This window comes from Bos mutus, chromosome 15 (genome assembly GCF_027580195.1).
Source record: "Bos mutus isolate GX-2022 chromosome 15, NWIPB_WYAK_1.1, whole genome shotgun sequence".
Lineage (NCBI taxonomy): Eukaryota > Metazoa > Chordata > Mammalia > Artiodactyla > Bovidae > Bos > Bos mutus.
In genome coordinates, this window is record NC_091631.1 from 74546411 (window position 1) to 74573332 (window position 26922).

The 26922-nt window shown below is 36.6% G+C and overlaps 1 protein-coding gene across 2 annotated transcripts in view; it reads left to right on the forward strand.

The window, feature by feature from the left end:
• DYNC2H1 (dynein cytoplasmic 2 heavy chain 1) overlaps window positions 1-26922 on the forward strand; it is a 395644-nt gene that overhangs the window by 93709 nt on the left and 275013 nt on the right. For both annotated transcript variants that reach the window (XM_070384345.1, XM_005887860.3), the window contains exons 42-51: window positions 6115-6374; window positions 7600-7846; window positions 9074-9225; window positions 10484-10628; window positions 13090-13192; window positions 13741-13908; window positions 18935-19065; window positions 22259-22507; window positions 22969-23077; window positions 26244-26357. In XM_070384345.1, the coding sequence (XP_070240446.1) occupies window positions 6115-6374; window positions 7600-7846; window positions 9074-9225; window positions 10484-10628; window positions 13090-13192; window positions 13741-13908; window positions 18935-19065; window positions 22259-22507; window positions 22969-23077; window positions 26244-26357 (1678 nt within the window). The remainder of the gene's footprint in view (window positions 1-6114; window positions 6375-7599; window positions 7847-9073; window positions 9226-10483; window positions 10629-13089; window positions 13193-13740; window positions 13909-18934; window positions 19066-22258; window positions 22508-22968; window positions 23078-26243; window positions 26358-26922) is intronic.

Sequence of the window (26922 nt, forward strand, 5' to 3'; positions counted from 1 at the left end):
ACTCATGTCCATCGAATCAGTGATCACATCTAAACATCTCATCCTCTGTTGTTCCCTTCTCCTCCCGCCTTTAATCTTTCCCAGCATCAGGGTCTTTTCCAAGGAGTCAGTTCTTTGCATCAGGTGGCCAAAGTATTGGAGCTTCAGCTTCAGCATCAGTCCTTCCAATGCATATTCAGAACTGATTTCGTTTAGGATGTACTGGTTTGACCTTGCAGTCCAAGGGACTCTCAAGATCCACAGTTCAAAAGCATCAATTCTTCGGTGCTCAGCTTTTTTTATAGTCCAACTCTCAGATTCATTCATGACTACTGGAAAGATCATAGCTTTGACTAGATGGACCTTTGTTAGCAAAGTAATGTTTCTGCTTTTTAATATGCTGTTTAGGCTGGCCATAGCTTTTCTTTCAAGGTTACAGCAAAAGCAGTTCTAAGAGGGAAGGTTATAGCAATACAATCCTAACTCAAGAAACAAGAGAAACATTGAATAGTCAGTCTAACCTTATGCCTAAAACCACTGGAAAAAAGGACAAAAAACGGCCAAAATTAGCAGAAGGAAAGAAATCATAAAAATCAGAGTGAAAAAAGAAATGAAAGAAACAATAGTAAAGATTAATAAAACTAAAAGCTGGTTCTTTGAGAGGATAAACAAAATTGACAAACCTTTAGCTAGACTCTTCCAGAAAAAAAGAATTAAATCAACATAATTAGAAATGAAAAAGGAGAGGTTACAATAGACAATGCAGAAATACAAAGGAATATAAGAGACTATTATGAAAAACTATATGGCAATAAAATGGATAACCTGGAAGAAATGGTTAGATTCTTAGAAAAATTCAATCTTTCCAGACTGAACCAGGAAGAAATGGTAACTATGAACAACCCAATTACAAGCACTGAAATTGAAGTTGTGATCAAATGTCTCTCAAAAAACAAAAGTCGAGGACCAAATGGCTTCACAGGTGAATTCCTTAAAATATTTAGAGAAGAGCTAATGCCTATCCTTATAAAATTCTTTCAAAAAATTGCAGAGGAAAGAACACTTCCGAACTCATTCTATGAGGCCACCATCACCCTGATACCCAAACCAGGCAAAGAGAAAACTACAGGCCAATATCACTGATGAACATAGATGCAAAAACCCTCAACAAAATTTTTGGAAACAGAATTCAACAACATATTAAAAAGCTCATACACCATGATCAAGTTGAGTTTATTTCAGGGATGTGAGGATTCTTCAATATATACAAATCAATCCATGTGATAATACCATATTAACAAATTGAATGATAAAACCATATGATAATCTCAGTTCAGTTTAGTTCAGTTCCTCAGTCGTGTCCGACTGTTTGCGACCCATGGACTGCATGCAGCATGCTGGGCTTCCTTGTCCATCACCAACTTCCGGAGTTTACTCAAATTCATGTCCGTTGGGTCAGTGATACCATCCAACCATCTCATAATCTGTCCTCCCCTCCTCCTCCTGCCTTCCATCTTTCCTAGCATCAGGGTCTTTTCTAATGAGTCAGTTCTTCGCATCAGGTGGCCAGAGTAATGGAGTTTCAGCTTCAGCATCAGCCCTTCCAATGAATATTTAGGACTGATTTCCTTTTGGATGGACTGGCTGGATCTCCTTGTTGTCCAAGTGACTATCAAGAGTCTTTTCCAACACCACCATTGATGTTCAAAAGCATCAGTTTTTCAGCACTCAGCTGTCTTTATAGTCCAGCTCTCATGTCCATAGTGACTACTGGAAAAACCATAGCTTTGACTAGATGGACCTTTGAGGGCAGAGTAATATCTCTGCTTTATAATATGCTGTCTTGATTGGTCATAACTTTTCTTCCAAGGGGTAAGCGTCTTTTAATTTCCCGGCTACAGTCACCATCTGCAGTGATTTTGGAGCTCAAGAAAATAAAGTCTGTCGCTGTTTCCATTGTTTCCCCATCTATTTGCCATGAAATGATGGGACCAAATGCTGTGATCTTAATTTTCTGAATGTTGAGTTTTAAGCCAACTTTTTCACTCTTTCACTTTCATTAAGAGGCTCTTTAGTTCTTCTTTGGTTTCTGCCATAAGGGTCGTGTCATCTGCATATCTGAGGTTAATGATACTTTTCCAGGCAATATTGATTCCAGCTTGTTCTTAATCTCAATAGATACAGAAAAAGCCTTTGACACAAATCAGCACGCATTTATGATTAAAACTCTTCCAAAAATGGGCATAGAATGAACCTACCTCAACATAGTAAAGACCATATATTATAAGGCCACTGCAAACATTATTCTCAATGGTGAAAAACTGAAAGCATTTCCCCTAAGATCAGGAACAAGACAAGGTTGTCCATTGTCACCACTGTTACTCAACATATTTTTGGAAGTCCTAGCTACAGCAATCAGAGAAGAAAAATAAAATGAATCCAGATCAGAAAAGAAGTAAAGCTGTCACTGTTTGCAGATGACATGATACTATACATAGAGGGATATAGGGATATAGTGAAGTTGCTCAGTCGTGTCCGACTCTTTGCGACCCCATGGACTATATCCTACTAGGCTCTTCTGTCCATGGGATTTTCCAGGCAATAGTCCTGGAGTGGATTGCCATTTCCTTCTCCAGCAGATCTTCCCAACCCAGGGATCAAACCTGGGTCTCCTGCATTGTAGACAGACGCTTTATCATCTGAGCCACCAGGGAAGTTGATAGCCCTAAATATATTATCAGAAAATGCTAGATCTAATCAGTGAATTTAGCAGAGTCACATGATACAAAATCTATACACAGAAATCACTTGCATTCCTATATACTAACAATGAATAATCAGAAAGGGAAATTAAGGAATCAATCCCAGTCACCATTGCAACAAAAAGAATAGAATATCTAGGAATTAACTGAACCAAGGAGACAAAAGAATATATACAGAAAATTACAAGACACTGATGAAAGAAATCAAGGATGACGTAATCAGATGGCGAGATATTGAATGTTCCTGTGTTGGAAGAATCAATATTGTGAAAATGACTATACTACCAAATGCAATCTACAGTTTCAGTGTGATCCCTATGAAAATTACCTATGGCATTTTTCACAGAACTAGAACAAAAATTTCACATTTCATGTGGAAACACAGAAGACCCTGAATAGCTCAAGCAGTCTTGAGAAAGAGGAATGGAGCTGGAGAAATCAACTGTTGTGACTTCATGTTATACTACAAAGCTACAGTCATCAAGATAGTACGGTAATGGCACAAAACAGAAATACAGACCAATGGAACAAGATAGAAAGCCCAGAAATAAACCCATGCACCTATGGGTACCTTAGTTTTGACAAAGAAGGCGAGAATATACAATGGAGCAAAGACAGCCTCTTCAATAAGTGGTGCTGGGAAAACTGGACAGCTACATGCAAAAGAATGAAGTTAGAACACTTAATACTATACACAAAGATAAACTCAAAAGGGATTAAAGATGTAAATGTGAGACCACAGACTATAAAACTGTTAGAGGAAATCATAGGCAGAACACTTGACATAAATCAACACAAGATCTGCTATGACTCATCTCCTAGAGTAATGGAAATAAAAACCAAAGTAAACAAGTGTGACCTGATTAAACTTAAAAGCTTTTGCACAGCAAAGGAAACTATAAGCAAGGTGAAAAGACAACCCTCAGAATGGGAGAAAATGATAGCAAATGAAACAACTGACAAAGGATTAATTTCCAAAATATACATACAACTCAATACCAGAGCAACAACCCATTGAAAAAGTGGGAAAAAGACCTAAACAGACATTTCTCCCAAGAAGACATACCAATGGCTATCAAACATATGAAAGGATGCTCAACCTCCCTCATTATTAGAGAAATGCAAGTCAAAACTGCCATGAGATATCACCTCACACCGGTCAGAATGGCCGTCATCAAAAAATCTGCAAACAATAAATGCTGGATAGGGTATGGAGGAAAGGGAATCCTCTTGCTCTGTTGGTGGGGATGTAAATTGATACAGCCACTACGGCGGTATGGAGATTCCTTAAAAAACTAGGAATGAAAGCACCATATGACCCAGCAGTCCCACTCCTAGGCAAATACTCTAAGGAAGCCAAAATTGAAAAAGACACATGTATCCCGTTGTTCATTGCAGCACTGTTTACAATAGCTAGAACATGGAAGCAACCTAGATGTTCATTGACAGATGATTGGATAAAGAAGTTGTAGTACATATACACAATGGAATATTAATCATAAAAGGGAACCCATTTGTGTCAGTTCTAATGATTTGGATGAACCTAGGGCCTATTATACACAGTGAGGTAAGTCAGAAAAAGAAAGATAAATATCCTATGTTGCTGCTGCTAAGTCGCTTCAGTCGTGTCCGACTCTGTGCGACCCCATAGACGGCAGCCCACTAGGCTCCTTTGTCCCTCGGATTCTCCAGGCAAGAACACTGGAGTGGATTGCCATTTCCTTCTCCAAGGCATGAAAGTGAAAAGTGAAAGGGAAGTCGCTCAGTCGTGTTGGACTCTTAGCGACCCCATGGACTGCAGCCTACCAGGCTCCTCTGTCCATGGGATTTTCCAGGCAAGAGTACTGGAGCGGGGTGCCATTGCCTTCTCTGAAATATCATATACTAATGCATATATCCTGAAGATGGTACTGAAGAATGGTACTGACAGATGGCACTGAAGAATTTATTTTCAGAGCAGTAATGGAGAAACAGACATAGAGAATAGACTTATGGACATGGGGAGAGGGGAGGAGAGGATGAGATGTATGGACAGAATAACATAGAAACTTACATTATCATATATAAAGTAGATAGCCAATGGGAATTTGCTGTATGGCTCAGGAAACTCAAACATGGGCTCTGTATCAACCTAGAGGGGTGGGATGGGGAGGGAGGTTCCAAAGGGAGGGGATATATGTATACCTATGGATGCTTCATGTTGAGGTTTGACAGAAAACAAAAGTCTGTAAAGCAGTTATCCTTTGATTAAAAAATAAAATTATGAAAGATTTTTTAATAGGCTAAAGTCTGGACTATGTTTTTTGTTAGATATTTTTGTACCTTCTTAGCTATATGAATAAATATAGTTATTTTATTCATTTTAATCTTAAAGTAACAAAATTTTAATCATTTTTTTTAACCAGAAGAGTTTTCCAGTTATAAATGCTTAGATGGAACAATCATTATAGATCTTTATTTAGTGCAAAAGTCATTTCAGCTACATTGTTTATAAAGCCAAATTCTACATATTAAGGAATTTCTTCCTATTGACCTCCACTGAAATAATTGAGCACATATTCATTGGGGTTGGTTCCAACATTAAGTTTCTGCATTTTTGTCATTTTGTTTCATTGATACCACCCTTTATTATTTTCTCTGTTGTGTTTTTCTTTCCGTAGCCCATCTGTTGCCTCTGTTGCCAGATGCTTCTTACTGTTACCACTCAATGTCTTATTGTGCAGAATAAAAGTCAGTAAAGGTGTTGAGTTGCATTAGGGTTAACTCCCTGCTGTGCCTCTGTATAGATGACAGTTTTGGAAAGAGGAACAGGTTGGGAGCAGTAGTGGTGACAGTGCCGTGGACAGTTACACTGGAAATGACGGGTCTCGAAGCCCTACACTGTGTTATTTGTAGTTTAGTTTTCATAAGAACTCAATGGGAAGTTGAATATGTTTGTACAGTATATGTGTGGACTGCTGCTAAGTCACTTCAGTCGTGTCTGACTCTGTGTGACCCCATAGATGGCAGCCCTAGATGAATTTTATTTCTTTGCTTGAATGATCATTTAGAGAATAATATGTGAGATAAAATGTTACTATAATTATTAAGGATGTTTAGTAAGTTTAATGCATGTGATGGAGAAGGAAATGGCAGACCACTTCAGTGTTCTTGCCTGGAGAATCCCAGGGATGGAGGAGCCTGGTGGGCTGCAAGGTATGGGGTCGCACAGAGTTGGACATGACTGAAGTGACTTAGCAGCAGCAGCAGCCGTGTATGTGAACTTTTTAAAGAAGTAACATGATTCTCTTTGAAGCATTTACTTTAAAGAATTAAAATTTCACATATTCTGTTTGAAGTATATGAAAATCTTTCATAACTTTTTCTTCTTAAGGTTTTTAACTGGGCACGACAATCTCCTCCAGACCCTCACAAACCACTGGACACGTACTATGACTCAAATAGAGGACGATTAGCATCTTATGTGCTGAAGAAGCCAGAAAACTTGACTGCTGATGATTTCAGCAGTAGCCACACTCTTCCAGTTATTCAGACTCCTGACATGCAGCGAGGTCTAGACTATTTCAGACCTTGGTTAAGTCCTGATACTAAGCAGCCATTTATTCTTGTTGGACCAGAAGGATGTGGCAAAGGGTAAGAGGAGAACAATAGTACTCAAGATGCCTGTAAGGGATTTATGCATCTCTCCTGTTCTAAAATGATTTAACAGATTTTGTTACATGTTTTTGGTTAAAATGGCAGGTACGTTTTCATGAAGGACTCTTTATTGTCACTATTTGTAAAAATAATATTACTATAGGGAAAAATACGTCCTTTTTTTCCTGCCAAGTTATGTATTTCCTGATGGAATCAGAGAAATCTGAGAAGATACCCTTAAAAAAAATCTGTGCATAGAATCACAACAAAATGATTAGTGCATGTGAACATTTTTTTGGATGGAATCACTGACTGGATGGATATGAGTAAACTCTGGGAGTTGGTGATGGACAGGGAGGCCTGGCTTGCTGCAGTCCATGGGGTCACAAAGAGTCAGACACGACTGAGTGATTGAACTCAACTGAACTTAACTGAGCATTTTTTTTTAGAAGTAAGATGATTCTTTTTGGAGCGTTTACTTTAAAGAATTAAAATTTCACATACTCTAGAGTATATGAAAATCTATCACAATTTTTTTGTATACTTTTTATGTATACATAAATGGTTTTTATGTATACTTTTTTCAAACTAAACTTATTTTTTGTGAACCTTGATTTTTTTTTTTTTTTTGGCTGGGTCTCAAGAATGCCTTAAAATATGAATTTATTTTTTTTTCCACTCTAAAACTTAGAAATCGAGTTTAGTAGCTATGGATAGTTGAAGAAATCATATCTATTGTTACTACTTTTTCCTTAAACAACATTGTAAATAATTTAGAAATGGAAATATTTAGAATTAGAAATCTTGGGGGCTTCCCTGGTGGCTTAGTGGTAAAGAGTCCATCTGCCAGTGCTGAAGACATAGGTTCAATCCCTGGTCCAGGAAGATTCCACATGCTGCAGCGCAGCTAAGCCTGTGTGCCACAACTACTGAACCTGTGCTCTGGGGCCTGGGATCCGCACCTACTGAGCCCCTGCGCCACAGCTGCTGAGTCTGTGCGTCCCAGAGTCTGTGCTCAGCCTCGAGAAGCCCCCACGAAGAGAAGCCTGCAAACCACAGCTAGAGTAGTCTCTGCTTGCTGCAGCTAGAGAAAAGGACGTGCAGCAGAGAAGACTCAGCACAGCCAGAAGTACATATGTACTGAATAACAGAAATTGTATTTTAAATATGAAAAGTATCTCTCTGGTTGCATTTATGAGGTCGAGTGTTTTGTCTTTCATAGGATGCTGCTCAGGTATGCATTTTCCCAACTCCGGTCAACTTACATCGCCACAGTTCACTGTAGCACACAGACGACTTCCCAGCATCTCCTGCAGAAACTGAGCCAGACTTGCATGGTCATCAGTACTAACACTGGCCGAGTGTATAGACCGAAAGACTGTGAGAGACTCGTTCTGTACTTAAAAGACATCAACCTACCCAGGCTGGACAAATGGGGCACCAGTACTTTGATAGCTTTCCTGCAGCAGGTGGGTATTGTCACTTGAAGTGTTTTGATATAATTGGAGACAATTTAATTTCACTAACTTTTCTTATAGATAGAAAATCTGCTTCCCTCCTTAGGACCATTGTGGAAATTAAATGGAAATTAAACTCCTGAAGCACCTTATTCCTACCCCAGGGCTACCTACATCTAGAAATTAGTATTACATAGAGACGCTGTTTCAAAAGAATGAAAACAGCCGTTACCCCACACTGTTTACCTGCCCTTCATTCCTGAAAACAGAAGCTGAGGATGGTGTTAGAGTTGCACAAGTTTTGGCTTCATTCTTCTATGTATGCACTCTTCCAAAAACAGTTATATTAATATATTTCCTCAGGCATGCCTCAGTCATTGTGGAAGGTTTTTTTTTATGTGATTTATATCACATTGGGAATGCTAAATTCTAAATTAGAGCTTGATAATCAGGTTCACATTTTGCTTTTCTGTGTAACTGCTGAATATATTAAAACATGTATAGACGTGTGCATGACGTGTACACCCATGGTGGATGCATGTTGATGTATGGCAAAACCAATACAATATTGTAAAGTAAAAAATAATAATAAAAAATGTAAAAAAAAAAATGTAAAAAAAAAAAAAGTATAGAAAAAAAACCCAAACTGTTTTCCTTATATTTTTCCATATTTTTCACTTTTTTTTGGATAATTGCAAGTAGATTTATATTAATAGTATGATCTGGACTTTAATATTTATTTTGAAAAGCATTTTAAAAATGAGCATAGTTCAGCTAACATAAACTGAACAGAGTCTTTTTTAAATTAAAAAAATTTTTATTGGCTCATAGTTGATTGACATGCTGTGTTTTGCTATGCGTTAGTGCGTCTGTTATGTGGAACATATTTACTCTTTTTTATATCCTTTGCCCATACAAGCCATTAAAGAGTATTGAGAAGACTTTCCTGTGCTAGGCAGTAGATGCTTACTTGTTAGCTATTTTGTGTGTATACAGTGTGTATGTCAATTCCAACCTCCAGTTTATCTTACCACCTCGCCAGCAACCATAAATTTGTTTTTGACATTGAACACAGAATCCTGAACAGTATTATTTTTAATGAAATAAGAAATTAAAGTATATTTCAGTCAAATTTTTAAGTTAGAGGATGATTTCATTCAGAAAATTGTTTTATGCAAAATATTTTATGATTATAAAATCTTAAGCATGAAACATTTAAACATATTTATTTTTAAATAGGTACTGACATATCAAGGATTTTATGATGAAAATTTAGAATGGGTTGGTTTAGAAAATATTCAAATTGTGGCTTCTATGTCAGCTGGAGGAAGACTGGGAAGACATCAGCTTACTACCAGATTTACTTCTATTGTTCGTCTTTGTGCTATAGAGTATGTATCATTGTATTAAAATTTTGTTTTTGATGTGGAGAGACATCTTATATATTGCATTTTGTGAAAGTCTTAATGATATTACTTCCAAATGTAGAATATAAAAATAGTCCAACTTAAGCTCTGACATTATTTTTTTCCTACCCTTCCTAAACTGTAAGAAGTAGGTTAGGGTGATGAAGGCTTTAACCAGTGCTTCTTATGTGATAGCAATAAACAGAACTTTGCATTGTCTCTAAATGTCAGTGTCAGGACTCTGAATGGTGAGTTTTAGGCTTAACTGTTTTATGGGTTATATAAAGCAAACATACAATCGAATTTTATGAGATAACTAAAAAGAGAATTTATATCTGAACAAGGTAGAGTTAGATCATTTAGTGTCCTATAATATTAATCCTGATTTAGTAACTAAACAACAACAACAACAGATATTAATCCTGTTATACCCATCCATCTCCCTGGTCCATGATTGTTACATGAACTGCAATTTTATGACATTGTATCCTTGGTTATATTTCGTTTTACAAACCTTTTTTTTTTTTTTTTAAATAACTTTACTGAAGTATAACTACATGCCATAACAATTATCCATATAAATTCTAGTAACCACAGTACTGTTTTAGGTTTGTTTTTTTTTTGACCACAGCACATGACATGTGGAATCTTATTTCCTGCCCAGGGATTGAACCTGAGCCCCTCTGCAGTCAAAGTATGGAGTCTTAACCACTGGACCACCAGTGAAGTCCTCCAAATCTTTTTTATGCTGTCGTGCTAAACTGCTCCCATCCATTAACATTCTTCTTTTAGAATGTTACAGCCACCAATTAAGCTGTATTGAAATAGATTTTGGTTTGGGAGGAAAGGTTGATTTTATTTGATGTTTTCTACTTGCGTAGTTCTAAAGTGGATTACTGTTCTTTGTATAGACTATACTTAATTGAAAATGCTTTTTCTTAAGCAAACGTTTCCTCTGGCCCTTTCCAACAATCAGTGGTTTTTTAAACAATTATGTTTTTAAGTAATTTCATTAGAATCCTGTATTAGAATCCTTAGTATTTGACAACAGATAATTAGGGATCTGATTGAGTTGAAGTAAGAATAAGGACCATGAGTTTGGCTTAAGCCCTTGAGTAAACCTTGGAGGTGTCTAGGCCTCACAGTTTGAAAACCACACAGTCTGGAAATCAGTTCTATACCTTAACATTAAAATAATAATTTAGAATATTTATTTCAACTTCTTGTATGATTTTTTTTTTAGTTACCCAGAAAGAGAGCAATTACAAACAATTTATGGAGCATATTTGGAACCAGTTCTTCATAAAAATCTGAAGAATCATTCTGTTTGGGGTTCTTCTTCAAAAATTTATCTCTTAGCAGGATCTATGGTACAAGTGTATGAACAGGTATATATTCACTTATATTGTAGTTTTCATGTCTATTAGTATCACTTCCAGAGGGCTGCCTTTAATCCTAACCTGTGTTGATGCTCAGGTTTTATTTTCCTGCCATTTATACTTTTCTCCTAGAGAGTAACTCTCGAGGGTAGATGTTTGTGTGTACCTCATTCACTATTACATCTTCTGGCACAGTTTCTAATAGACACCCAACAAATACTGAAAAAACACATCAGTGGGTAAGTGGTTATTCTGCTTTGAGCTTAAATTTAGCATATTTACAATGGAGTTTGTTTTCTTTCTAAAACTAGATCTTTCTCCTGACTTCTTTCAGTTTCTGTCTTCCAGGATTCAAACCTGAGAGTAATTTTTGATCTTTGTTTCTTTCCTTCTGTCTGTGAAGAAATGTTTAAAATACTCTGATAAAGTAAGGATGTAGAAGATATTTATTGAGTACCTCCTCTTTCTAGTGCTGGTCCTAAGGATACAAAGATAACTGCGTCACTGTTCCTTGAGCATGCACATGCTAATGAGGGACCTGATCATATACGTAAACTATTAATATGGTATAGTAAGTATAGCAGGGGCTTCTCAGGTGGTGCATTGGTAAAGAATCCACCTGTCAATGCAGGACACACAAGAGATGTGAGTTCAGTCCCTGGATTGGGAAGATTCCCTGCAGTGGGAAATGGCAGCCCACACCAGTATTCTTGCCTGTAAAATTGGACAGAGGAGCCTGGCAGGCTACAGTCCATGGGGCCACAAAGAGTCGGACACAACTGAGCGACTGAGCACACAATATGTATATCAATTGCAGTATGTACTAGTTACAGAGACAGCATGAAAGAGGGAGTGAGTAACTTTGTTGTGTGTGGTAGATTTTTAAGAGGAAATGTGGTCTAAGTATTGAAAAATGAAGAGAAATTCACAAAGTGACCTAAGATGAAAGAGGGTCTTCCTGGATAAAGGGAATAGCATGTGAAAGTTATGAAAGTGTTTGTGGAAGATGCTCTTAATAGTATTAGAGTAGAAGTGCGTGAATGCTCCATTGCTTCATTTATGTCTGACTCTTTGTGATCCTATGGATTGTAGCCCACCAGGCTCCTCTGTCTGTCAAATTCTCCAGGCAAGAATACTGCAGTGGGTTGCCATACCCTTTTACGGGGGATCTTCCAGACCCAAGAATTGAACCTGTGTCTCTTATAGCTCCTGCATTGGCAGGCAGGTTCTTTACCACTAGCACCACACAGAAAGCCCAGAGTGAGGAAAGAAAAAACTATGTTTTTATAAATTAATTCATATGTTAGGTGATCAAGGCCGGAGCAAGAGAAGTGGCCCCGTCTGTAGGGAGGAGGGCACAGGCTGTACACTTGTTGCTGATATATATGAGTTGTGGCACTTTGATTTGTTCAAAGTTCTGTGACCTCTTGAACATAAGATAGCTCTGTCGGTCTTGCTGTTATAAAGTGGGTCTGTCTTAAACCCATGAGCACCTTGGAATTATAGCTCCCATTTTATACTTAGGTTGGCTTTCCTTTGGCATCTGGTGCCATCACTTCATGGCAAATAGATGGGGAAACAATGGAAACAGTGACAGACTTTATTTTCTTGGGCTCCAAGATCACTGCCTGTGGTGACTGTAGCCATGAAATTAGAAGACGCTTGCTGCTTGGAAGAAAAACTATGAAAAACATAGACAGTGTATTAAAAGGCAGAGACATTACTTTGCCGAAAAAGGTCCATATAGTCAAAGCTGTGGTTTTTCCAGTAGTCATGTATGGATGTGAGAATTGGACTATAAAGAAAGCTGAGCACTGAAGAATTGATGCTTTTGAACTGTGGTGTTGGAGAAGACTGTTGAGAGTCCCTTGGATTGCAAGGAGATCCAACCAGTCCATCCTAAAGGAAATCAGTCCTGAATATTCATTGGAAAGGACTGATGCCGAAGCTGAAACTCCAATACTTTGGCCACCTGATGCGAAGAACTGACTCATTGGGAAAGACCCTGATGCTGGGAAAGATTGAAGGCAGGAGGAGAAGGGGACGATGATGGTTGATGGCATCATTGACTCAATGGGCATGTGTTTGAGTTAGCTCTGGGAGTTGGTGATGGACTGGGAAGCCTGGTGTTCTGCAGTCCGTGGCGTCACAAAGAGATGGACACGACTGAGTGACTGAACTGAACTGGCTTTCCTTGAATTCCTTTCTTTAGGAGGACTTTTTAACTTTTTATTTTGTTTTCTTGCATGGACAACCTTTTATCATCTTATTAAAGTTTATGAACAACCTATCTTAGATAATGTTTTTTAGGTGCATAAAATACAAGATAACTAAGGAAATCAGTAATGCTGATACACGGTTCCACTCACTGGTAGAAACTGACATTCCTGTAAATTTAAAGTGACTGAAAAATTTACATCATGATTATAAATTTAAAAGAATAGGACAAATCATTTGCCTTTTTTTTCAGGTGCGGGCCAAATTTACAGTTGATGATTATAGTCATTATTTCTTTACTCCTTGCATCCTTACCCAGTGGGTTCTTGGCTTATTCAGATATGATTTAGAAGGAGGTAAGTTTTGCTTTTATGATTTCAAATCACTTATCTTTCTTTAGAATGTCATAGTGTGTCTCTCTGTGTGTATTTATGCTGTGTATTATATTTGTAATAGATAAATGAGTATTGTAATGATAATATTTTAAAAATTATAATTGAAATAATGTTGATATTAAATTTAAACATGATATGAAAATTGTGATATTTTAGTACACGTCCTTTTCTAAACTATGATTGTCACTATTAAAACTTGATTTGAGAAAAAATGTAATCATTATTCTTTACAGCCAAAGCAAGTTTAATATGCTTTTAGGGATTGATATTTTTATTAAACTACTAGAGATAATAGTGTTTAACATATCCTTTAAATAATAAAAAAAATTTACCTGCTTATTCATAAAATGAATTTTAACTCTTTCCCCCTTTTTTTTTCTATTTATCTGATGCCAAAATTATGGTATGTAGATTCTCATTCTCTAATTCTTTCTAACATTATGTTGAAATAGCCCATTTTTAAATCATTTGAATTTTACTATAAGTAAAGAAAATTTTGTCTCTTTTAGGATCCTCAAACCATCCTCTAGATTATGTATTAGAAATTGTAGCATATGAAGCACGGCGCTTATTCCGTGACAAAATTGTTGGTGCAAAGGAACTTCATTTATTTGACAGCATTTTAACATCAGTGTTTCAAGGAGATTGGGGCTCAGATGTACTAGATAATATGGCAGGTAATATAGTTACGGAGTTTTTGTAAATATATAAATGTTATGAGAACTTTCAAATTATTTTTCTTTCTAATAGTATGATTTCATATGTCTAAACAAATCAAAACTGGATAATTTAGGTATTATTGAATCACTTTACTGTGGAGTAAAAATTAATACAACATTGTAGATCAACTATGCTTCAGTAAAATAAAATGAAAAGCCCTAAAACCTTGGATAATTTTAATGTTTTAACCTAAGAAGTTGCTTTGTCTTTTTTACTAGATTGCAGTAGTTATTTTCCAAACAAAATAATGATGGTAATTTTTTTCTTGGAAACAGTTGTTCAGACTGCAAGTGTTTTATATTTGCAATTCAAAATTGTATTTCCTGAAGGACTTTTACTAATAAAAATAACCATATATGTGTGATACTTAAAAGGTCATAGTGAAGATCTGTATTTAATTATAATGAACTTTCATTTGAGAATAATGGCAATTCTCATTCCTGTCTCTACTGTTAGTGTCATTAGCACAGAACATGCACCCCATTAGCAGCTTTACCCATTGTTATGATAAACAAAGCATAGCACCAAGGAGCTATGTTACGTTTGCAGCTGTTCCTGCTTAATGACCAATTTGTATTATGAAAATGCTGTGGGAGTGATGCATGTAATAGGAAAAGCAGCATGGTGAAAGGACTTTGACAGAAGACTGTCATTTGAATCTATTCCGTAATACAACTGCTTTTAAGCTATAAAATGAGTTTCTGTTGTATTAGAGTGTAAAGCTAGGCTTCAAAAATATTACATGTAGTACATTATATTGTATCTTTCTGCATTTGTTATTGGTTCCAGGATCATAATGACATAAGTGAGGGGGAGTCTTAAAGAAGAAAGGGATGTTAAGATTGATAGAAGGAATTTTCTAGGTGTTGCTTGAGTTTTAGAATCAGGAAATAAGACAGTATGAAATGCTAAGAGAAGCCTGATTATAGTTCAGAGTTGACTTGATTTTGAGTGAGGTTTTATGTCATTGTGTACTGTAGCTTTCATGGCTTAGCATGGAGAACTTTGTTCTCAAATACTACCACTTTTCTCAATCAAAAAACTGAGTTAATAATGTCTCTTCCTGCGAAGAAAATGATATATCCTTTGGACATTAGATAGTATTAGTGTGTTTTTCTCTACAGTTTGTATCTTTTAGGGTCTCATGTAGGACTCAATACATAATGTCTTTTCTCAGTATTTTACTTTTAAATAAAGGATTGTGTTTTTTTAAAAAACAGACTTGATATCTGTTAGATCTTGGCAAATAGGATTTTCACATAGTAGAATATTAGTTTATTAAGAAAATTTTAATTTTAGATACTTAAACTAGATACATTCTGAATATATTTGGGATAAATGCTGGAATTTAGGGGTATGGCAGATTAGAGACTAATTCCTTTTTTGAGGAAGTTACTTTGAAATTTTTTAAAATAATTTTTATTTTGAGATAATTGTAGATTCACATACAGTTATAAGAACTAATAGAGAGAGAGAGAGAGAGAGAGAGAGAGAGAGAGAGAGAGAGAACGTGAACTTTGTACTTGTTTCCCCCCAGCAGTAGCATCTGACAAAACTATAGTACAAGGTCACAACCAGGGTATTGACACTGGTACAGTTAAAATGGATCAACTCCTCTCCCCTCCTCTGGAAACGACCATCTTTTCAGTGTTTAATTTTGCCATTTCAAGTATCTTACTTTTCATTCGGGATAATTCTCTGGAGATATATGCAGATTCTCAAGTGTTTCAGTGGTTTATTCCTTTTTTTTTGCTGAGTAGGTATTTTGAAATGCTACCATTTCTTTCACTGTTTACTTGTTGAAGGGCATCTAAATTGTTTTTGGTGTTTGGCTCTTAGGAGGAAAGCTGCTATAGCCATTTATGTACAGGTTTTCTGTGGACTTTTTTGTTTCTCTGAGATAAATGTTCAGGAATGCAGTTGCAGTGTTGAATGGTACTTGTATGCTTAATTAACAAATAACAAAACTGCCACACTGTTTTCTAGAGTAGCTGTATTTCATTTTATATTCCCATCAGCAATATCTGAGTGATCCAATTCCTCCACATCCTTGCCAGCATTGGGTGGCATCACTATTTTTTACTTTGGCCGTTCTGATAAGTGTATATTGATGTGTCGTGGTGGTTTTGTTTTGTGTCTTGAAAATGAAGTCGTTCAATGAGGTTGAGCTTTGAGTGTCTTCTGCATGTCCTCTTCAGTGAAATGTCTCTGTGTCTTTTGCCCACATTCTAATTGGGTTTTTTAAATATTGAGTTTTTAGAGTTCATTATGTATTTTAGATACTATTCTTTTATCAAATATGTGATTAGCAAATATATTCTCCCACTCTGTAGCTTGTATTTTCATCTTCTTAATAGAGTCTTTTATAGATAAAAAGGTTTTAACTTGATGAAGCTCAAGTTATTAATTTTTCAAAGGTTTTTTTTGGTGTCAAGCTTAAGAACTAGGTGTAGTCCTAGATTTTGAAGATTTTCTCCTACCGTTTTCCCCTAAAGAGTTTATAGTTTTGTATTTTAAATCAGTGATCCAGTTTGAGTGAATTTCTCTGTAAGATGCGAGACTTGGGTCAGAGTTCATTTCTTTGCCTGTTGTTGTCCACTTGTTATAGCACTGTTTGTTAAGTAGTTACCTTTCTGCCTTGAATTGCTTTTGCACATTTTTCAAAAATTAGTTGTGTAAGAAATGAATCCCCAGTCCAGGTTCAATGCAGGATATAGGATGCTTGGGGCTGGTGCACTGGGATGACCCAGAGGGATGGTACGGGGAGGGAGGAGGGAGGGGGGTTCAGGATGAGGAACATGTGTACACCCGTGGCGGATTCATGTTGATGTATGGCAAACCAATATAATATTGTAAAGTAATTAGCCTCCAATTAAAATAAATGAATTTAAATAAAAAAATAAAAGCAGAGCTGATAAAAAAAAAATTAGTTGTATAAGTCTGTTCCTGGGTTCTCAATTCTGTTCCTTGATGTATGTCAGTCTTTCTGCCAATAACATAGTTTTGATTGCTGTAGCTTAGTGTCTTAAAATTCAATTGACTGTTTCCTTATTTATTCTTCCTTTCTCAGAATCATTCTAGGTATTTCAGTTCCCTTGCCTTTGCATATAAATTTTAGAATAATCTTGTCTGTATATACAGTGTTGCGGATTGTGGTAGGAATTGTATTAGTTCTGTATATCGGTTTCAGGAAAAACTGACCTCTTTATTATGTTGATTTTTCTAATCCATGGATATAACATATTTATTCATTTATTTACTCTTTGCTTTCTTTCGTTAGTGTTGTATGATTTTCAGCATATGTCCTATAACATATTTGTTAGATTAACACCTAAGATTTTAATTTTTTTTGAGCAGATTGCAGAAAACCAAGTTGTATCTTGAACTTCCCTTGTAGCTCAGTCAATAAAGAATCTGCCTGCAATTCAGGAGACCCAGGTTTGATACCTGGGTCAGGAAGATCCCCTGGAGAAGGAAATGGCAACCCACTCCAGTATTCCTGCCTGGAGAATCTGATGGACAGAAGAGCCTGGCAGGCCACAGTCCATGGGGTCACAAGAGTTGGACATGACTTGGTGATTAAGCTGTATACAAGCTGTATCTTAAAGAATGACTATATTAAGTGAAGAAGAGAGGAAGGGCATTCTAGACAAAGGAAAAAGAATATGCAAAGAATCAAAGGTTTGAGAAAACTGGAGTATGTAGTACAGAGAAAGATAAGAGATTCAAGCAGTCGGTGAAGCCAAATTGTAGCCAAATTACCTTGATTAGGAAAATGTTTTAAGGCAGTGGGAAGCTATATGTGATATTGGAGTGCAGTGGCACTGGCAGATTTTTTGTGTTTGTTACTCTAGTAGCAGTGAGGATATATTTGATGGGGCAGAGGCTTGTAGCAGGAATATGAGTTAGGAGCATGTTCTTATAGTTGAGAAATGATGAGATATGAAGATAATGAGTTGTTTCTTACATGTGTTTGAATGTTTTTCAAGTGTCTTTTGGGAGTCTACACAAAGTTTATCCTTTCTATGAGGGGAGAAATTAGGTTTGTCTTATTCATTACTTATTTCTAACAAAGTACAGTGTTTAAATACAGGTCTGTGATAGATATGTGTTTAATGAATGAATGCGCGAGTTATATGTATGTTAAGCAATTGGAAATACGGGACTAGACTAGAGCTGGGAGACCTGCCTATAGATCATGAATCAGATTTTGGTATATATTTAGATAGTTGATAGTTTAATATACAGAATAAGATTAAATAATTCCAAGGGAAAGCATAACAGACTGACTTCGGGTCCCAATGAAACTAAAACATATGAGTGATAAGTGGACAGCTGAAAAGAAGAGTGGTAGTGACTTGAGCCCAGTACAGATTCAAGGAAAACAGCTCCTTTAAGGAGATGCACACAAGTCATGTTAGGATAATGACTATAAGATTTGGATTTGGCACTTATGGCAGTATTGTTGTTCCCAAATACGAGTTTAGATAGTGGTTTTGCTAAGTAGAAAATGTGAGAAATGTGATGGAGAAAGAAAGAAGAATGTGAGTCTAGGGAAGGGAGGGCTGTTGCTGAATGCGCTATATGACAAGAAGACTGACGGAACAGTCTCCCAGAGGAATTGGGAGTGGGAAGTTTCACTAGAATGGTGAACAGATTTTCCTTATATGGTAATAGGAACACTGCTATAGATAAATTTAAGAAAAGTTGTCGTGTTTTTATTTTCTAATTACAATTTGATTAATTTTTCTTTTATTTTAAAAGATAGGGCTCTTGATATTATTTATAAATCTGTGTTCCTTTTCAAGAATAATTTTCAGATTGTTTTATTTATTTGCCATTTCAAAGTAATTAATCTTTGCCTTTTTGGGGATGTTCTTATTTGGACTAATACAGTTAAAAATGGTTTAGTGTGAAATATATTTACTGATACTCCCATTAGAAATAACACATATGAAGAAAAAATATCTTTCATGTCTACAGATAATTTCTATGTTACGTGGGGAGCCCAGCATACTTCAGGAACAAGGTCAGTCCCGGGACAACCTTTGCCTCCCCATGGAAAACCACTTGGAAAACTAAATTCTTCAGATCTTAAGGATGTTATTAAAAAGGTAAGATATGAATCATGAATTTGAATTGGGATTTGATTATGATTAAAGCCGTTTTCAAAATATTTGTTGCAAGCTTTCTGAGGGCATGAAGTGAAAGATCTTAGAATAGGAGAAACTGGTTTGTGTCTTACAGAAGACAGCCCAGTGTGTCAGATCTAACCGGAAGCACATGTACTTACACAGATAAGTCGAAAATGGCTAAGATACATGCTGGGAAAAGGTATCTGAGGTTGGAACTATTAAAAAGACTTAATTGGGAAATACCTCTGTTAATATACTATTGACAGTTAATGTACTATTAACTGCTCATCCTAGAGCAGTAGTCTTAGCCTTTAGTGAGCATTAGAATCACTTTTGGAAAAGGCAGTGGCACCCCACTCCAGTACTCTTGCCTGGAAAATCCATGGACGGAGGAGCCTGGTAGGCTGCAGTCCATGGGGTCGCTAAGAGTTGGACACGACTGAGTGACTTCACTTTCACTTTTCACTTTCGTGCATTGGAGAAGGAAATGGCAACCCACTCCAGTGTTCTTGCCTGGAGAAGCCCAGGAGCAGGGGAGCCTGGTGGGCTGCCATCTCTGGGGTCGCACAGAGTCGGACACGACTGAAGTGACTTAGCAGCAGCAGCAGCAGCAGCAGCAGAATCACTTTGAGTACTGGAAAATATTGATGACTGTGTCCCTCGTTAGAAGTCTGATTCGATAGGTGCTAATCTGAACTTAAAAAAATCAGAAAAGAATCCAAATTTTTGATGGGCTCCTAAATGATATTGATTTTGCTGTTTCACTGAAACTTTTAACAGCACTGTCCTACAGAGTGTTTTTTTTTTTATTAATTGTAATAAGAAGCAACTGTATTACATATGATTGCTTCAAAGATTAATATTTGTATGGAAGTTAGTATGGATTTTATACCAAGAAAAGTTTTTCATGGTCTGGTAAAATGATTTATCTGACTGGAATGGGTATTGCAAAGTTTGGGAATATGCAGATGTTGTTAAATGTGTGAAAGTTGTCCTCTCTCTCTCCCTTCCCTCTATCAATGGCTCCTGGCAGGGCATGCTACCTCTTTATAGGCTTTTGATTTGTATCCGAGCAGTACATAAAAATGAGGGTTCACAAAATATTTTCATTTAGGCACTGCATTTTGAGAGTTTGGAAATTGTCTTATACTCTGTGCACACTGACTTCATGTGCTGTTGTTTTGCTGTTCAGTCGTGTCCAACTCTTTGCACCCCCATGGACTGCAGCACGCCAGGCTGTGCTTCACCATCTCCCGAAGCTTACTCAAACTCTTGTCCATTGAATCAGTGATACCATCCAATCATCTCATCCTCTGTTGTCCCCTTCTCCTCCTGCCTTCGATCTTTCCCAGAATCAGGGTCTTTTTTAATAAGTCGGCTCTTCACATCAGGTGATGAAAGTATTGGACTTTCAGCTTCAGCATCAGTCCTTCCAATGAACACCCAGGACTGATCTCCTTTAGGATGGACTGGTTGGATCTCCTTGTAGTCCAAGGGACTCTCAAGAGTCTTCTCCAACAGCACAGTTCAAAACTATCAATTCCTCAGGCTCAGCTTTCTTTATTGCCCAACTCTCACATCTGTACGTGACTACTGGAAAAACCATAGCTTTGGCTGTATGGGCCTTTGTTGGCAAAGTAATGTCTTTGCTTTTTAATATGCTCTCTGGGTTTGTCATAGCTTTTCTTCCAAGGAGCAAGTGTCTTTTAATTTTATGGCTACAGTCACCATCTGTAGTGATTTTGGAACCCAAGAAAATGGTCTCTCACTGTTTCCATTGTTTCCCCATTTATTTGCAATGAAGTGATGGGACCAGATGCCACCATGATCTTAGCTTTTTAATGGTTGAGTTTTGAGCCAGCTTTTTCACTCTCCTCTTTCACCTCCATCAGGAGGCTTTTCCTCTTTGCTTTCTGCCATTAGGGTGGTGTCATCTTCATATCTGAGGTAATTGATATTTCTCCCAGCAATCTTGATTCCAGCTTTTGCTTCATCCAGCCCGTGTTTCACATGATGTACTCAGCATACAAGTTTAATAAGCAGGGTGACAACATACAGCCTTGATGTACTCTTTTCCCAATTTGGAACCAGTCTGTTGTTCTATGTCCAGTTCTAATGGTTGCTTCTTGACCTGCATACAGGTTTCTTAGGAGGCAGATGAGGAGGTCTGGTATTCCCAATTTCGAAGAAATTTCCAGTTTGTTGTGATCCACACAGTCAAAGGCTTTGGTGTATTCAATGAAGCAGAAGTAGTTGTTTTTCTGGAACTCCCTTGCTTTTTCTGTGATCCAGTGGATGTTGGCAGTTTGATCAGTGGTTCCTCTGCATTTTCTAAATTCATCTTGAACATATTTAAGTTCTCAGTTCATGTACTGTTGAAGCCTGGCTTGGAGAATTTGATCATTACTTTACTAGCGTGTGAGATGAGTGCAATTGTGCGGTAGTTTGAGCATTCTTTGGCATTGCCTTTCTTTGGGATTGGAATGAAAACTGACTTTTTCCAGTCCTGGGGCCACTGCTGAGTTTTCCAAATTTGCTGGCATGTTGAGTGCAACACTTTCACAGCATCATCTTTTAGTATTTGAAATAGCTCAACTGGAATTCCATCACCTCCACTAGCTTTGTTTGTTGTGATGCTTCCTAAGGCCCAGTAGACTTCACATTACAGGATGTCTGGCTCTAGGTGAGTGATCACACCATCGTGTTTATCTGGGTCATGAAGATCTTTTTTGTATAGTTTCTTCTCTGTATTCTTGCCACCTCTTTTTAATATCTTCTGCTTCTGTTAGGTCCATACCATTTCTGTCCTTTATTGTGCCCATCTTTGCATGAAATGTTCCCTTGGTAACAAGTGGTAAAAATTGGATAGTTTGAAGTATTTTACAACCTGCTTATCTTATACTGCTTTTTACTAGTTATATTAAAGATATTCAAAAGTAACTGACTGTTGTGGACTTATGCACTTGTTTGACATCATGTAAATTTTTCCTTAGAAAGCGCCATGCACCTGGATTACTAGATAGATAAGAGAGTGTGAGACAACACATATTTACTTAACTTCTTTTCTTGATTGCACCAAAAATATAATATCTTAATCTAGATAATTAACAATTTGTTATATAATTGAGACTTTCATTAATTATGTAACATTATTTGTGATTTTTTTTAAAAGGGTCTTATTCATTATGGACGAGATAACCAGAATTTAGATATTTTGCTTTTCCAAGAAGTCCTAGAATATATGTCTAGGATTGACAGAGTGCTGAGTTTTCCTGGAGGTTCACTTCTGCTAGCAGGACGCAGTGGTGTGGGTCGTCGGACCATCACTTCGTTAGTCAGTCACATGCATGGAGCAGTGCTGTTTTCACCAAAGATTTCCAGGGGATATGAACTGAAGCATTTCAAGAATGATCTCAAATATGTAAGTGCCTCACAGTCTTTTACTTTATTTGGTTTTAAATCCTAATTATTTATTACTCTAAAAGGCTTTAATGGCCTTTGAGACTCTGATATAGAATATAGTCTTTTATTTTTTGTTGATTGTTTTCTTCATGATTTTGCAAAATTGTTTTTAGCTCTCAGTACCTCAGATTATGGGATGTTATATGACTTGGTAAGATAAACAAAAAGTAGAATTTAAGACATACGTGGGTGTATTTAAAAATAATCCTCTAGCTTTTAAAGATCTACCTATAAAACAATTAAATGTTCTCCCAGTAGTATTTGTTTATGAACTGAATTTACTTTCCAAACTATATTTTGATTACTCAATAAAGTATCAGTCAATAAAAATAACTTAGTTTACCTATAGAATGAAAATTTTTACCAATATTTGCCAAAAAATATTCAGTGGGTTCCGGAATGTGCTTTCTCATTGTGCAGGTGCTGCATCTTGCCGGTATTGAAGCCCAGCAGGTAGTTTTACTTCTTGAGGATTACCAGTTTGTACATCCGACATTTCTGGAGATGATCAATAGCCTTTTGTCTTCAGGCAAGTGGATGGGTTTTATTTAAAGAAAAATAAATAAATATTATTCAAGTGAAGTTATCTCATATAAAATTATGTTTCAGAAAATATTTGGCATAGCTTCTGCTAAAGTGATAGAAGATTAAACATTAAACATGCTCCGAGCAGGAGAACTGAGAAACCCTGTTTTTATGAAACCAAGAGGTTGTGGAATTATATAAAAATGATGATTAAATATTGATATTGGTAAATATACTGAATAATTTGCCTTCTTAAACACTTTTGGTGGGACTATTAGATAATATATATAACCTTTTGGGAAAGTTATCAACCAGTACTTATTTAAAAAATGTGCTATACCCTTTGATATAAACATTATATTAAATTGTAGAAATTTAGTTTGTAGAAATGAAAGAACTGTAAAGAAATATGTAAGAAATAAGAAATATGCTAGAACCTCACTGTCCATCATTAGTGGAATAATTTAATAATTATAATATGGCCTTAAATATGGCTATATAATAGTAGATATATTTCAGATATATTAGATTTCATATTTCTTGAATTGTGGTATACTCTTGTCTCTGGAGCCAGCTTATCTTTTTGGTGAGTCCCTGAGGAAAATACCTGCAGTTTCCTACATTTCTTCCTTTTCTGCAGAATTTATGAAGGTTATTAGAATCTGTTTGTAATGTATAATCATTGTTAATAGAATCAGTGTGAGATAGCTTTGTTTTGAGTCTTTCATGGTTGCTCAGTTGGTAGATAATCCACCTGCAATGTGGAAGACCTGGGTTCAATCCCTGGATTGGGAAGATCCCCTGGAGGAGGGTATGGCTCCAGTATTCTTGCCTGGAATCCCCTGTGGACAGAGGAGCCTGGTGAGCTGCAGTCCATGGTGTCACAGAGTCAGACACGATTGAGCAACTAAGCATGACACAGCTTTGTTTTGAACTTGGACCAAGAGTGTTTTGGTACTAAAGTATAAAATAAACCTTGTTAAATCTAGTTTCAGCTCTCTGAGTTGCTCCACTCCAGGGACTGAGGACAAATTTACACGATGCTCTTGTTCCACTGTGCTTTTATATAATACATGTTTTGAATCCTGCTAGGTAGACTCTGCATGAAGTAGTCTTTTTGTTTTCAGAATTTAATAGCTTTGGTTGAAGAAAACATTTTATTTATAAAGTAAGGAGTCTACACTGTAGTGCCCAAATGAGATTCTAGTTAGACAAGTAGTACATCAACTTTTGTCAAAGTGGAGGTAATGGTATAGTGAAAGTACTAGGCCTTTTTTGTAAATAACCTATTTTTTTTTAGGGATTCCCTGATAACTCAGTTGGTAAAGAATCTGCCTGCAATGTGGGAGACCCTGGTTTGATTCCTGGGTCAGGAAGATCCCCTGGAGAAGGGAAAGGCTACTCACTCCAGTATTCTGGCCTGGGGAATGCCATGGACAGTACATGGGGTCGCAAAGACTGAGCGACTTTCACTTTCACTTCATTTTGATTTTTAAAGTTCTTATTCCTGCATATTGCTTAAATTGTCACTGCTTCTGCTACTGCTGCTAAGTTGCTTCAGTCGTGTCCGACCCTGTGCAACCCCATAGACGGCAGCCCACTAGGCTCCCTTGTCCCTGGGATTCTCCAGGCAAGAACACTGGAGTGGGTTGCCGTTTCCTTCTCCAGTGCATGAAAGTGAAAAGTGAAAGTGAAGTCGCTCAGTCGTGTCTGACTCTTAGCGACCTCATGGACTGTCCATGGGGTTTTCCAGGCAAGAGTACTGGAGTGGGTTGCCATTGCCTTCTCCAAAATTGTCACTAGATGGCGACTTTGTTTCTTTCGGCTGATGTAAAGTAGCAGGCCAGATATTCAGGGTTTTTGTTTTAATTTGTGAAAGCAAACATTCAGATAAGCATTAACCCAGTAATTATTGTATGATAAATTGGTCTTTATTATCAACATATAACAGCAAAAATTATAAACTTAAATTTTTTTGTTGTTAATTTTTCTAACTTTTTTTGGCAAAAATATTTATGTGAAAAATACTTTCAGAGAAAGCACTTAATAGGCCCTTTGGTCTCTTTTATATATTTAAAATTCTTATTCCTATAGAGTATGTAAATAGAACTAACTTTCTTTATTAAATTTAAGGATACAAGGGTATCTTGGTACAGCTCAAATTTAGAGAAAGACATAGAGCATATTTACATGTATGTGCTTGTGTTTGAATATGTACATGGCTGATGGCTGGGTCGTGATCTGGTACCTCTGAGATGAGCATAAAGAAAAGTAGTAATTTAGACTGTGTTGGACTTTTCATGAATGCAGAAAAAAATTTTTCACTCAATCTTACAGTTTCTTGTGAACTACAAATATGTTGATTTAATACATATTTATTAAATAACTAGATTTATGGTGTGAACAAGCCCTCTATCAAATTCTTATAGTCTTACCACCTTTATTTGATTTTCATCATTCTGTTGCATAGTAGCAGGCCATGACTAGTTCTCCTGATTTCTAGTAACAAGCTCATTCATTCATTTATTTAACAAATATTTACGGTTTAGATTCTTTGCCAGAAATGTCCTAAGTTTAATATTGATCATAATTAAATATTTGCCTTCTGGGAATTTAGAATCTAAGTGGGCAGGGAGAAGTAATTCAGTTATTATTAAATGATGTGATAAATGCCAAACAGTGATGTTTGGATATTATATTCAAGAGAAAAGAGTACTTTCCCTAATATGTTGGTATTCAGGAAAGGCTCATGGGCGTGGCAGCTGGCAAAGCAGTATCTTGAGGGATAAACAATATTTTTAGTGGAAGATTTGGGGCAGAGCAAGACTGTGGTATGATGTATTCCAGGAAGAGGAAATATTTCATTAAAGTTTTAGAACACAAAAAAGTTCACTGAGGTTAGAATACAAAGTCTTGGAAGAGAGTAGAGAAGGACTTGGAAAGGCAGATAGATGAACGGTTAGTGGGAGGAGTTGAATTTTTTTGAATGAAGGTTACAGGTATATATTTGTGAATAATATAGAGGTGATAGGGCTTGCTTGTTTTGGAAACAAAGATTGAATAACATCAGATTATTTAATATAAAAATAGAAGAAGCATCGTGTATGTAAAATGTGTGTTGAATTTAGTGTAATGTAGCTAAATCTCAGAAGAAATATAATGTTCTGCAGGTGAAGTTCCTGGACTCTACACTCTTGAAGAATTAGAGCCCTTACTCTTACCTCTTAAAGATCAGGCTTCGCAGGATGGGTTTTTTGGACCAGTCTTCAACTACTTCACGTATAGTAAGTACGATAGAGCTCAGTAATGTAACTGTGCTTCATGTGAAATAAATACGTTTAATCTACCTTATTTTCTCATTAGATTGCAAAGGTATCTTAAATTTTGGGTCCATTTGGTAATTTATATTTTTTCTTTTTTATAGAACTTTTAGAAAATAGCTTGTTGACTAAAGGCTAACCTATAATAAAAACATGTTAAGTAAAATTTTAGCAAAAGGTTAGGATGAAAGTATAGTAATGTCTTTTGGGATATTTACTTTGCTGCTTTTGTTTCCATGTGATAAACTTAGTACCTATCTTAGAGAATTAGTGAATTATTTAGATTGTGCCACATTCTGTTAATGAGGTGACTTTTGTTAATGAGATGACTTTTGGCCAGCACCTAGGGGTGGGGGCTGGTTGCCAGGGAAACCAACCACAGGAGTCCTTCCTCTTTCCCAGGAAGCCACATCAGAAGGGGAGAGATCAGCTAAGCCCCGATTATTAAGTCCTGGTGTGGGGGAGGGGTGGCCTTCCCCCTCCCCGCCCTAGACTCACATAGTACGGAACATACATTCACTCCATCAGC